Source organism: Bos taurus, chromosome 15 (assembly GCF_002263795.3).
Source record: "Bos taurus isolate L1 Dominette 01449 registration number 42190680 breed Hereford chromosome 15, ARS-UCD2.0, whole genome shotgun sequence".
Taxonomy (NCBI): domain Eukaryota; kingdom Metazoa; phylum Chordata; class Mammalia; order Artiodactyla; family Bovidae; genus Bos; species Bos taurus.
In genome coordinates, this window is record NC_037342.1 from 55,876,754 (window position 1) to 55,891,267 (window position 14,514).

At 36.7% G+C, this 14,514-nt stretch overlaps 1 protein-coding gene across 15 annotated transcripts in view; it reads left to right on the plus strand.

The window, feature by feature from the left end:
* The window catches only part of EMSY (EMSY transcriptional repressor, BRCA2 interacting), an 80,783-nt gene that overhangs the window by 23,859 nt on the left and 42,410 nt on the right, over nt 1-14,514 (plus strand). For all 15 annotated transcript variants that reach the window (XM_005216306.5, XM_005216314.5, XM_005216308.5 and 12 more), the window contains 2 exon segments: nt 2,634-2,910; nt 7,286-7,540. In XM_005216306.5, the coding sequence (XP_005216363.1) occupies nt 2,634-2,910; nt 7,286-7,540 (532 nt within the window).

A 14,514-nucleotide genomic window follows, 5' to 3' on the forward strand; every position in this document is an offset into this window, starting at 1 on the left:
ATTGGTCTACTTCTCAGTTTATATGAAGGCTAATGATTGTGTTTGTAGTAGTGCTATGTAGAGGTTTGCTGATTGAGTCTATGTAGAAGTACACTGGTCAGCTCTATAGAGGTTTTTGCTGGTCAAGACTCATATGTCTCTTGACTCCTCAAATAATCAACAAACTTCTTAAAGTAATGGACACTACTTAGAATTCTCTAACACTGGAATATATAATAATAATGATATGACGTCAAAGCTTCTTTGAGATGTCAGTACTGAGTACAGACAGACATCAGTAAGTTTGACTTACTGATTTAATTTCAGACATTCTTTAGGACTGATACAAAAATTAAAAAAAAGAATTTCTCTCTTAAATTCTTTGGGTTTTTCAAAACAATTTTCTGTCCTAGGTAGGTAAAAAGTAATTCTGGTTAAAGAGGAAAAATTCACTTAGTATCATTTGGGGTATCACTAAACTACCATTATTCTTGCCCAGAATAAAGCTGATACTACAGATTTATAAATGGTTTTGTGTTCTCAACTGTAAAATGGGGATAATAATAGTAATCTCTGTGGTAAAATTGTTAGGAGATTTCAGTAAACCAGTGTGTATTAGCTCTAGGAGCTAATCTTGATTCTCTTCTTTTCCTCAACTCTGCCATTTCCATACATCAGCAAGTCCTGTTGACTCTTTGTCTTAAAGTAATCTGAATCTGATCACTTCTCTTTGACTACTAACACCCTAGTCCGAGCAGCCTCTCCCATTTCTTGCCTAGTCTACTGCAGTGACTTCTTTACTAGTCTCACTGCTTCCACTCTTAACTCTCATCACCTAGCAACTAGAATGATATTTTAAACTATAAATCAGGTTTTGCTATTTCTTTACTTAAAATCTTCCCATGGCTTCCCATTATACTTAGTATAAAATTTAGATTCTTTACTCTGGTTTGCAAATTTGATCTGGCCTCTGCTTACTTTTGTAACCCTTCCTTGCCTTGTATGCTTTTGCTGCACTGGCTCTCTTTTCTGTTTTTAAATACATCAGACTAATTCCTACCTTTGATCTTTTGCGCCATCCTGTTCCCTCTTTCTGAAATGCTTTCTCCTCTGTCACCTACATTTTTCAAGTCCTAGTGGTTAACCTTGAAGTCTCTATCCTGCCTCTTTTTCCCTCCATTTTCTGTGTCTGTGAGCAAATCAAGTTGGTTTTCCTTTAAATATATTCAGAATTTGTTCACTTTTTGTCAGTTTTACTACAGACATTTTGGTCACCATCTTCTCTGCTTGGTTTTCAGGAGTCTCCTAATTTGTCTTCCTGTTTCTCCTGTCTCTGCCTGGCTGTACTTTTCACCTAGCAAATTGAGTAGTGCTTTGTAAAAAGTACTTTATTTTTTTGAACAGATTTGGATTTATAGGAAAATTGAAAAAATAGTACAGAGAGTTCTCATATACTCTGCACTCAGTTTCCCTTGTTCTTACATTTTGTGTTAATATGGTACATTTGCTCCAATTAATAAACCAGTATTGATACATTAATATTAATAAAGCCCATGGTTTATTCAGATTTCTCTAGTTTTTACCTATTGTCTTTTTCTGTTCCAGGATACCACATTACATTTTCTTGTTATGTCTTCTTAGACTCCTCTTGGTTGTGAAAGTTTTTCATACTTTCCTTGTGTTTGAGGACCTTGACAGTTTTGTGGACTAGTCAGATATTTTGTAGTATGCCCCACTTCTTTAATTTATCTCGTGTTTTTCTTATGATTAGATTATGGTTACGGGTTTTTAGAAGGAAGACCACAGAGATAAAATGCCATTTTCATCATATCGTATATCAAGGGTATACATATCAACATGGTCTTACATCATCTAGTCCCCCATTACTTTACTAAGCCTGTCTGCTACTACTCTCTGTCTTATAAATTCCAATCCAATTTATTAGGTCCTTGAGGTTTCTTGAACATACCAAGCTTGTTTCTCCCTCAGGAGCTTATTATTCGCTGTTCCCTGTTCCATTGGATGCTCTCCTCTAGGTAGCAGTGTGATTCAACCCCTACTTGGAGTTTCTGCTTATTTATCACCTTGTCAGAGAGATCTTCATTGAACATTTTATAAAAAACTGTATACCACCCCCTTTTTCTTTTGTTTTCTGCCCTGCTTTATTGTGTCTTCCATTTATCTCAACATGACATATATTTTTCTACTCGTTTACTATTTTTCTCCCCTTACTGGACTGTAGTTTAATGGAAATTAGAAATTTTTCTGTTTTGTTCATTCCACTAGCCTCAGCCTCTAGAACCATGCCTGGCACATAGTAGATGCTCAACAAATATTTATAAATGAATGACTATCCAAATTATTTTCTAGAAAAATTATACCAGTTTATACTTCCTGAGCATATTGAAATGCTGCATCTGTACAGCATTGAATGTTGTCTTTTAAAATGTTTGGTTAGTAAAAGTTGTTTCTTTTAAATAAATATTGATGATCACTAGTAAAGGAAAGCTTTCATATATTTTTAGTTGTAAATTTCTTTTTCTTGAATTGCTTCATTGTGTTTCATAAGCTATTTTTAAATTGTATAAACTGTGAGTCTGGATACATTAGTAGTGTGATAGGTACATGAAAATAACTTATTTTACCTTCCTTAGGTTATTATAGTGACCACATCACCAAGTTCAACCTTCGTGCCCAACATTCTCTCCAAATCCCATAACTATGCAGCAGTCACTAAGCTTGTACCAACATCAGTCATTGCTTCCACAACTCAGAAGCCACCAGTGGTTATAACTGCTTCACAGTCCTCTCTGGTCAGTAGTAGCAGCAGTGGCAGCAGCAGTTCTACACCATCACCTATTCCTAATACAGTTGCAGTAACAGCTGTGGTTTCTTCCACACCATCTGTGGTCATGTCAACAGTAGCACAAGGTAAGTGGTAATTCATCACGAAATTCTGTCCCTGTAGTGTATGGAATTTTTTTTCATAATATTTTAATTTTATTGGAGTATAATTGATTTACAATGTGTTAGTTTCAGGTGTACAGCAAAGTGATTCAGTTATACATAGATTCATTCTTCTTTAGTTTCTTTTCTCTTATAGATTATCACAGAATATTGAATAGAGTTCCCTGTGCTATATATATAGTAGGTCCTTGTTGATTATCTGTTTTATATATAGTAGTGTTCATACCAAGCTTCTGATTTAATCCCCGCCCCCCAACAACACACGCACATTTCCCTTTTGTGAAATTGTTATTTGAGAAAAGAAGGGTATTTCTCTTGTTGTTCAGTCACCCAGTTGTGTCCGACTCTTTGCGACCCCATGGACTGCAGCATGTCAGCGTTCCCTGTCCTTCATCATCTCCCAGAGTTTGCTCAAACTCATGTCCGTTGAGTCGGTGTTGCTATCCAATCATCTTGTCCTCTGTCGTTCCTTTCTCTTCCCGTCTTCAATCTTTCCCAGCATCAGGGTCTTTTCCAGTGAGTTGGCTCTTTGCATCAGGTGGCACAAATATTGGAGCTTCAGCTTCAGCATCAGTCTTTCCACCGAATATTCAGGGTTGATTTTCTTTAGGATTGACTGGTTTGACTGACTGGTATTTCTCTTCGTTATTATTGAAATACCTTTAGGCAAATGAATATTCCATGCTTCCATTTTTCATTCTTAATTTTCTCCAGGTATCTTCTGAATCTTTTGGGAACCTGTGACTTTGACTTCCCTATTTTCTCCTTTGTTTCTTAGCATCCTGTATATCTTTGAGCCCTAAGTCGTCATAGGAGAGCTGGACAGGACATCTCAGAGATTTCTCCTAAATTCAGTGGATTTCAGTAGAGCATGAGAGATACAAAAGGAAACTATCCAAATGTAGATACTCCAAGGAAAGTGTATGATTATTTTGAGTTTTTGTTTGAGATACTTAATTTAGATATAAGGGCTAAGAAATTAAGGCATTTTCTTAGAAAAAGGTAAATGTTAGCAGAAGTGGTAATATATAAACTGCAGTTGTGATCTGAGTGCAGGGCTTCTTCAGTAGCTTCTTTGTAGGTACCTGGGGCACTATGGCATTCAGCGTCTGCTTCTTTTGGGGACTAAAGACAAACTGTTTTAGAGCTGATGTATCTGTTTCTGGTTATTCTTCTAGGGGCAGCTGGTGGTGGAGGGGGAAGAGTCTTAGTAACAATAAGACCTGGTGGAGGACGCCATGTTAATATGTGTAGTTGTTCAGGCGCTAAGTCGTATCTGACTCTTTGTGACCGCATGGACTGCAGCACACCAGGCTTCCCTGTCCTTCACTATCTCCTGGAGTTTGCTCAAGCTCATGTCCATTGACTCAGTGATGCTGTCCAGCCATCTTATCCTCTATTACCTGCTTCTGTTGCCCTCAGTCTTTCCCAACATTAGGGTCTTTTCCAATGAGTTGGCTCTTTGAATCACATGGACAAGGATTGGAGCTTCAACTTTAGCATCAGTCCTTCCCATGAATATTCAGGGTTGATATCCTTTAGGATTGACTGTTTTGATCTTGCAGTCCAAGGGACTCTCAGGAGTCTTCTCCAGCACCACAATTAGAAAGCATCAATTCTTTAGCACTCAGCCTTCTTTATGGTCCAGCTCTCACATCCATACGTGACTACTGAAAAAAATCATAGCTTTGACTATGTGGACTTTTGTCAGCAAAGTGATGTTTCTGCTTTTTAATGCACTGTCTAGGCTTGTCATAGCTTTTCTTCCAAGGAGCAAGCATGTTTTAATTTCATAGCTGCAGTCACCATCCGCAGTGATTTTGGAGCCCAGAAAAATAATCTGTCACTGTTTCCACTGTTTCCCCATCTATTTGCTATGAAGTGATGGGATCAAATGCCATGATCTTAGTTTTTTGAATGTTGAGTTTTAAGCCAGCGTTTTCACTTTCCTCTTTCACCATCATTAAGAGGCTCTTTAGTTCCTCTTTGCTTTCTGCCATTTAAGTGATATCATCTGACTGGCTCTAAAAGCAGAGTTTAGGGGAATTGTGTATGGTTGGCTCATGTGTATGGAGAGGAACTACATATTTGGAATATAAGAAGTCCTAAATTCTACCAATTAGAATGTTTATACTGAATTGGTCATCTACGAAATAGGATAACTGAAATTTTCTTTTTTATTATGGAAAATTGCAAGCACATAAGCAGATAGAATAGTAAAATGAATACCCATGTGCCCATTACCCAGCTTCAGTGATGAGCAACACATGGTCAGTCTTGTTTCATCTATACCTGCTTTTTTCCTCTACATATTCCTGACCCAGAATATTTTGAAGCAAATCCTAAATATCATAATTTTGGTTATAAATACTTCAGTATGTATCACAACATGATTCTTCCCTTTTATCCCCTCTAGTTTTCATATAGTATTTATCAGACTATAAGTCATAAATAACCTTTTTTATCTTATCTCTTAAATTCATCTGACTCTTGTTCTTCATTAACAGAAGAATGGACTATTATTTATTACTCAGATTGATCACTATTATTTTTCTACTTTTTATTGTTTCTCAGATAAATCCTGTTGCCATTGTCTTTTCTCTTACTTTGGTGAGAGAAATTTCTTTTGTCTCATTCTTCTAATGATGTTTTATAGACTTGATGAATTACCTTACCAAATATTGTGACAGTCTTCTGCTTTTATTTTCCTCCTTGATTGCACTTCAACCTAAGTAACATGGTACTTCCTATTTTGTTGTATACACTAATACTCCTGTTCTCTTTACTGTATTTGTCTTTTTAGTCTGGCCCTGAACCCAATTCCCATTTTCCATTTCTGTTTCATGAAATCCTCTTGTTATGAAATTCCTCAACCCTGTCAATTCAAATGTGCTCCTGTATAAAAGGATGTAGAGAACATAGATTGGTTAGATTCCTCATGTGCACAGTTTACCTCAGTTAATACAAGAGTTCATTAATGCAGTGTAAAGGTTAAAGTTTTCAGATAGTTTAAAAATACTTTCACTTGAATAACACTTTATATTCATTAAGTTTTAAAACGTTGGCACTTGAAAGGGGCTCCAGAGATAATCTAGTTCAGTAAAACTAAGCAATATAGCAGACACATGTCACTAAAATCCTAGCAGTCAGGGAGGGATGGAGGTGAGCAAGGTGGAAGAATAATGTGTAAATAAGATGAGTAAGCCCTTGAGCTGATTCTAACTGCATCTTTCTTTTGTCTTCTCTCAAAATATTCCTCAATCTGTGGTTTTACCTGATCCGTTAAACAACCCTTAGAGAATTATAGTGCAGGGTAAACTCAACATACAGGAAAACTGAGTTGGAGTGTCTTAAGATTTCTTCTTCATTTTTATTATTCTCCAGAAACATTTTACATACAAATGTGATATTTAAATTTTTTTTCTGTAATGCAATATAAATGTCATAATAGGGCTGTGGGGGAGGAAGGTGTGAAATAGCCTGTTTGATAATTAGATTTTTATGATTAGGTTATTAATTTATCAGTTTCTCTTCATTACAGATAATAGTCCTCTTGTGTTGTTGATGAATTGTAAAATTACTGATGAAAAATCTGGGAGAGGGAATAATTTTTCTCAAACTCATAACATCTGTAGTGAAAATTGTTGGTATTTGCTTCCTGTGCATGCTTGCTAATACTAGCATTGCACTGAAAAATTTCTTAAATACTCTTATCATGAGAATTTTTTGCTATGGATATATTAAATAGTATGCCCACTTGTACCTTTCCACATGATTATTTAATGACCCAGTTCTCAAGAAACAACTGATATTTACTTTATTGGAAATGAGATACAGAAGAGCTGCTTTACCATGCTAAATAATAAAAGGTGAATGTTTCAGTATGAATTATTTTGTCTAACGCCATTTTTAAATTGACTCATTAAAACCTGAAAAGCAATATTTAAAAAACTGTATTCAAAACTTAGTTTGCAAAAAACAAAACCAAACTTAGTTTGCTTTTGTTCTTTTATTCACATTGAGAATCTATATTTTCCAAGAGAAAAACCTATTGAGAGATGAGTGAGAATGTGCTGGTTGATGTTTCTTTTGTTTTGACTCTTCACCAAGGGAAAATGAATTAGTTTTTTGAGTGTTGGAGCAATGATGCCTCTCTTGCAAAGTTTGAGGACTAGATATCAGATATGTAAAATACTACATACATTATATCTGACCCTAGGTGTTGGATAATCATTGTTTCTTTGATTTACCTAGTTTTAAATTATTATCTACTATAATAACCAGAAGTAGTTTTAATTATGCTTTAATTTTAAATGTTCTTTTCCTTACTTTTCTATAGGTGTATCTACGTCAGCAATCAAAATGGCATCAACCAGACTTCCTTCTCCCAAAAGCTTAGTGGGTGCCCCAACTCAGATTCTTGCACAGTTTCCTAAACAGCATCAGCAGTCTCCTAAGCAGCAGTTACATCAAGTGCAGCAACAGACACAGCAACAGGTGGCCCAGCCTTCTCCAGTATCTCATCAGCAGCAGCCTCAGCAGTCTCCTTTGCCACCGGGTATCAAGCCTACCATTCAAATCAAACAGGAGTCAGGTAAATGGAAAAATGTTTATAGGAGATGGTAATTCTTCCCCAGTCACCAGTTCTCTGAAAATTGTAATAATATATATGGATTTACTTCCACATATAGGCTCCTTAAGCACAAGAGTTTTAATTCCAAAGTATATTCTGAGGCCCTCATGTTGGGGATATTTATATAGAGGAAACTGATGCTTGGGAATAGAGAAGAATGAAAAAGCAGTTTGCACAGGAGGAACAGGTTTTCTTCAGTGAACTTTCAGGAGAGATAAAAGGAAGCAGAGGAAACAAACCCAGATTTTAGAACTATACTCTGGAGCCTACTGGGGTTATGAGAAGTGAGCAGTAGAAAAATTAGTCTGGGGAGTCTTGTGTTAGAGGTCATATTGTGAATTTGGCATGAGTTGCTAGGTGCTAGGCAGAGGTACTAAGATTAAAAGACACTGTGTACAGTGAAGAAATGTGGCGTAACAGTTTATTGAAATCCTCTCTAGCACAGGGTGCTAGCACATTGGGCACTCAAGGGTAGGAGACAATAACGTAAGTTACTGAATCATAAAGGTATTGACTAGAAAGGCAGATAGGATAGAGTCTTAGATTTAAGGAGATTAAATGCCTCATAACATACTTAATATCTTTAAGAAAAGAAAATTGATTTTTTTTTTTCCTCCATGGAATCTATATTTTATTTCAGAGTAGAACAGGACTTTGGGAGATCCTGATATTTTCAATTTTTTGTTTACTTTCTTGATAGGAACATTTTATTATTTTTTTAAGATGTAATTGATATAACATTGTATTAGCTTTATATGTAGCATAATGATTTGATGATATATATATATATATATATATATATATATATATATATATATAACAAAATGATTACTCCAATAAGCATCATCACCACACATAGTTGCAGGGTTTTTTCTTGTGATGAGAACTTTTAAGATTTACTCCCAGCGACTTGCAGTATACAGTGCAGTACTGTTAACTATAGTCATCATGCTGTACATTACATCCCCAGCACTTATGTGTCTTTTAACTGTAAGTTTGTACCTTTTGACTGGAACTTTGTACCATTTGGTCACTGCCTCACAGCTAGTATGAGGTATGGATAGTACAATGGATCAGTAGTCATAGGGAAATTGATCTCTTGTTTTCTTTTTGCCTGCAGTCTCTGTCAGGCTTTAGTTTCAATGGTATATGTGCTTTCAAGAAAGAAGTGTAAAGTTTTCCTTTTCAAAATGCTCTGGAATTTTTTTAAAAAAAGAGCTTTATTGAGAGAGAATTCACCTACCATTCAACCCATTTAGAGTACTATTTAATGGTAGGTAGTATATCCTTGGTGGCTCAGATGGTAAAGAATCTGCCTACAGTGTAGGAGATCTGGATTCAGTTGCTGGGTCAGAAAGATCCCTTGGAGAATGGAATGGCTACCCACTCCAGTATTCTTGCCTGGAGAATTCCATGGACAGAGGAGCCTGGTGGGCTACAGCCGTAGGATCACAAAGAGTCGGACATGACTGAGCAGCTTTCACTCACTCCGTATATTCACAGATATGTACAACCATCACCACAGTTGATTTTTAGAATATTTTCATCACTTTCAAAAGAAGTCCCACCATGACAACCTCTTAGTCTTAAGCAACCACTAATCTACTTTCTGTCTCTAGATTTCTGTATTCTGGGTTTTTATGTGAATGCAGTCATTTAATGTGTGATCTTTTGTGACTGGCTTCTTTTACTTCACAATGATTTCAAGGTTCATTTATGAAATAGAATGTATTAGTGTTTCATTCCCTCTTATGGCCAAATAATATTTGCACATTCTGTTTATCCACTTGTTCATTGATAACACTTGTTTGTCTCTGATTTTTGGATTCTAGCAACTAGTACTTTGTGTGAAGTGTGAAGTGATATTTCATTGTGGTTTTGATTTGTGTTTCTCTGATAACTAATAGTGTTGAGTGTCTTTTCATGTGATTATTGGCCCTTTTTATATCTACCTTGGAGAAATGTCTATTTATATCTTTTGCCATTTTTAAATTGAGTTATTTGTCTTTTTATTATTGAACTGAAAGGTGGTTTTTTTTTTTTGCTATACATATTTTAGATATTAAGCCTTTATCAGATACATAAACTTCCAACATTTCCTCCCATTCTGTGGGTCGTTTTTTCATTTCTTGATGGTGTCCTTTGAAGCACAAGTGCCTTTAATTTTGATGATATACAGTTGATTTTTTTCTTGTGTTGCTTGTACTTTTGGTATCTTATTTAAGAATCTTTTGCCAGATCCTAGGTTATGAAGATTATCCTTATGTTTTTCCTAAGAGATTGATACTTTTACCTCTTAAATTTAGATCTCTGATCTATTTTGATTAATTTTGTAATGGTGTGAAGTAAGGATCCCACTTCATTCTTTGCATATTGAGCTTTGATTATCCCAATACCATTTTTAAAAAAGACTGTTCCTTCATTCAATGATCTCAGTACCCTTGTGGAAAATCCACTGAAAACGTGTATGACTTTATTTCAGGATTCTCAATTGTATTCCATTATACGTCTGTCTCTGTGCTGATTTGATTACCATTGGTTTATATTAAGCTTTGAAATCAGGAAGTGTGAATATTCCTGTTCTGTTGTTTTTTAAAAGATGTTTTGGCTGTTCTGAGTCCCTTGCGATTCTGTATGAAATTTGAAATCAGCTTGTCACTTTCTACAAAGGAGAAAGCTGAAAATCTCATGGGTTTGCTTTGAATCTGTAGATCAGCCAAGGAGTATTACCATCTTTATAATATTAAATCTTCTGATCCATGAACATGGGATGTTTCTGTGTTTATTTAGATCTTTAATTTCTTTCAACACTGTTGAAATGAGTGGTTTTCAGTGTATTAACTTTACACTTTTGTTAATTTATTTTTAAGTATTTTATTTTTCTAGTTACTTGGATTAGTATAGAAATGCAACTGAATCTATTGATTTTACATCTGCAACTTAGCTAAACTCACTTTTAGTCCTAATAGTTTTTAGTGAATTCCTTAGGATTTTCTATATGAAATAATCAAATCATCTGCAAATAGAGATAGTTTCTTCTGTTACAATCAGGATGCCTTGTATTTCTTTTTCTTGCCTGATTTCCCTGATTAGAATGGTAAAATTTTGAATATAACTGGCAAGAGTGAATATCATTGTTTTGTTTCTAGTTCCTTCTATTCATAGAACTTCTTTCAGTGTCTGTTGTAAGGGGTCAGTTAGCAACAAATTCGCTTCATTTTTATTTGGTAAAGACTATTACATCTGCAATATTTGAAAGATAGCTTTGCTGAATATCAGCTTCTTGGTTGATGGATTTTCTTTGACACTTTGAACACATATTTCTACTGCCTCCTGGCCTCCATTGTTTCCACTGAAAAGTCAGTTTCGAACCTGGATGCAGTTCCGTTGTAAATGAAAAATTGTTGTTCTCTTGATGCTTTTTGGATTTCCTCCATGTCTTTGACTTTCAGCATTTTAAGTGTGGTATGCCTGTTTGTGGATCTCTTTGTATTTATCTTCTTTAGTGTTTGTCCAGCTTCCTGATGTGTAAGTTACTGCTTTTCAATAAATTTGGGACATTTTCAGCCATTGTTTCTTTGAATGTCCCCTTTTCTCTCTGTTCCTTCCTTTTTGTAGTTACATATGTATTGTGTACTTACTGGTGTTTCACATTTATGTTCATTTTTTTCATTCTTTTTTCTTTCTATTCTTCAGCTTGCATAATCTGTAAGTGATCTATCTTTAAGTTTGTTAATTCATTTTTCTGCCCGTTCAAATCTACTCTTAAGCCCTTCTAGTGAATTTTTTATTTCAATTACTATACTTTTCAGCTCTACATTTTCCATTTGATTCTTTTTTGTAATTTCTATTGCTTAATTAATATTCTTTATTTGATGCAACTTTGTTATCATACCTTCTTTTACTTCTGTAATCCTGCTTTCCTCTAGTTCTGTGAACATATGTGTAATGGCTGTTTTGAAGCCTTTTTGTTGTTGTTGTTAAATCTGACACGTGATTGCTCTCACAGTTTCTGTTGACTGCTTTTTTTCCCCTGTGTGGGTCATATTTTCCTGTTTTTTTGCATGCCTCCTGATGTTTTTGTTGAAAACTGGACATTTTAGACATTTTACATTGACATTTTAGATTGTATATATAGATAATAGACATTGTGTGTTGTAACTGGGTACAGGTCTTCCTCTACCCTCATTTGTGATTTGTTACTGTTATTTGCATGGTTATTTGTTGTTTAGTGACTGGATCAATTATTTTGTTGAAGTTGAGTTCAGTTCAGTCGCTCAGTCGTGTCCAACTCTTTGCAACCCCATGAATCGCACCACGTCAGGCCTCTTTGTCCATCACCTACTCCCAGAGTTCACTCAGATTCAACGTCCATCGAGTCAGTGATGCCATCCAGCCATCTCATCCTCTGTTGTCCCCTTCTCCTCTTGCCCCCAATCCCTCCCAGCATCAGAGTCTTTTCCAATGAGTCAGCTCTTCGCATGAGGTGGCCAAAGTACTGGAGTTTCAGCTTTAGCATCATTCCTTCCAAAGAAATCCCAGTGCTGATCTCCTTCAGAATGGACTGGTTGGATCTCCTTGCAGTCCAAGGGACTCTCAAGAGTCTTCTCCAACACCATAGTTCAAAAGCATCAATTCTTCGGCACTCAGCCTTCTTCACAGTCCAACTCTCACATCCATACATGACCACAGGAAAAACCATACCCTTGATTAGACGGACCTTTGTTGACAAAGTAATGTCTCTGCTTTTGAATATGCTATCTAGGTTGGTCATAACTTTCCTTCCAAGGAGTAAGCGTCTTTTAATTTCATGGCTGCAGTCACCATCTGCAGTGATTTTGGAGCCCAGAAAAATAAAGTCTGACACTGTTTCCACTGTTTCCCCATCTATTTCCCATGAAGTGATGGGACCAGATGCCATGATCTTCGTTTTCTGAATGTTGAGCTTTAAGCCAACTTTTTCGCTCTCCACATTCACTTTCATCAAGAGGCTTTTCAGTTCCTCCTCACTTTCTGCCATAAGGGTGGTGTCATCTGCATATCTGAGGTTACTGATAAGCCCCCACTATTGTTCCTTAGGGAGGTACAGCTCCAGGTATGCCCAGTTATTCTGAGGTGACAGTGGTATTGGTATGGCTCTTTCTTCTTTTTTCCTGACCACATCTAGTTGTTAAACTTCACTAACTGATTTCTCTGTTGTATCCAACAATGCTCTGGAGCATAAGTTGCTCTACAAACTGTTGCAAATTGTGGCTTCTTTGAAGGAATAATTTCAAAGGTCTATTTTTGATATTTGTTCTTACCATAGGAGGGTTCCTCTCAGCTTCCTTACTATTCGTCTCTCTTCTACAAACTATCTGGCCTATAGTCTATCTTAATCAAATCCATGATTCTACTTATAGAATTGCCTTTCATCACATCTTCCACTGTTTTGAAATACCCTAAGGCTTGAACTTCTCCACTGTTTTTCAGTTGCTAAGTGGAGTCCGACTCTGCGACCCCATGGACTGCAGCATGCCAGGCTTCCCTGTTCTTCAGTATCTCCTGGAGTTTGTTGAAACTCATGTCCATTGAGTCGATGATATCATCAAGCCATCTCATCCTCTGTTGCCCTGTTGCAGGAATGGGAAACCCCTTTCAGGGCCCGAGAGTGGGCTCTTGTCTAACACTTGGAAATGAATTGTTCAAGGAGACATATGAGCTGACAAAGCAAGAGATTTTATTGGGAAAGAGGTTGCTTGGCGGAGGGCAGCAGGCTAAGGGAACTCAGGAGAAGTGCTTTGCCACGTGGCTTGCAGTCTCTGGTTTTATGGTGGCAGGGTTAGCTTCCTGGTTGTCTTTGGCCAATCGTTCTGACTCAGAGTCCTTCCTGGTGGTGCCAAGGATTGCTCAGCCAAGATGGATGCCAGCAAGAAGGATACTGGGAGGTAGTTGGACACATGGTGTCTCCTTTTGACCTTTCCCAAACTCTTCTGATTAGTGGTGGCTTATTAGTTCCGTGTTCCTTGTGAGGACCTCCTGTCATAAAATAACTCAAACAAATGATTACTATGGTGCCTGGCCAGGGTGGGTGATTTCAGTCAATGTGCTTCTAACAGCCCTCTTCGCCTCCTTCCCTCAAGTTTTCCCAGCATCAAGATCTTTTCCAATGAGTTGACTCTTCACATCACGTGACCAAAGGATTGGAACTTGAGCTTTAGTATCAGTCCTTCCAATGAATATTCAGGGTTGATTTCCTTTATTATTGACTGATTTTATCTCCTTGCAATCCAAGGGACTCCCAAGGGTCTTCTCCAGCACCACAGTTCAAAAGCATCAATTCTGCAGCACCCAGCCTTCTTTATGGTCCAACTCTCACATTCATAAATGACTACTGGAAAAACTATAGCTTTGACTGGAAGGACCTTTGTTGGTGAAGTAATGGCTCTTCTTTTTAATACACTATCTAGGTTTATCAAAACTTTTCTTCCAAGGAGCAAGTGTCTTTTAATTTTATGACTATAGTCGCTGTCCGCAGTGATTTTGGAGCCCAAGAAAATAAAGTCTGCCTCTGTTTCCATTGTTTCCCTATCTATTTGCCATGAAGTGATGGGACTGGATGCCATGATCTTACTTTTCTGAATGTTGAGTTTTAAGCCAGCTCTTTCACTCTCCTCTTTTACTTTCATCAAGAGGCTCTTTAGTTCCTCTTCACTTTCTGCCATAAGGGTGGTGTCATCTGCATATCTGAGGTTATTGATATTTCTCCTGGCAATCTTGATTACAACTTGAGCTTCATCCAGCCCCACATTTAGCATTATGTACTCTGCATGTAATTTAAATAAGCAAGGTAACAGTATACAGCCTTGACGTACTCCTTTCCCAATTTGGAACCAGTCTGTTGTTCCATGTCCGGTTCTAACTGTTGCTTCTTGACCTGCATACATGTTTCTCAG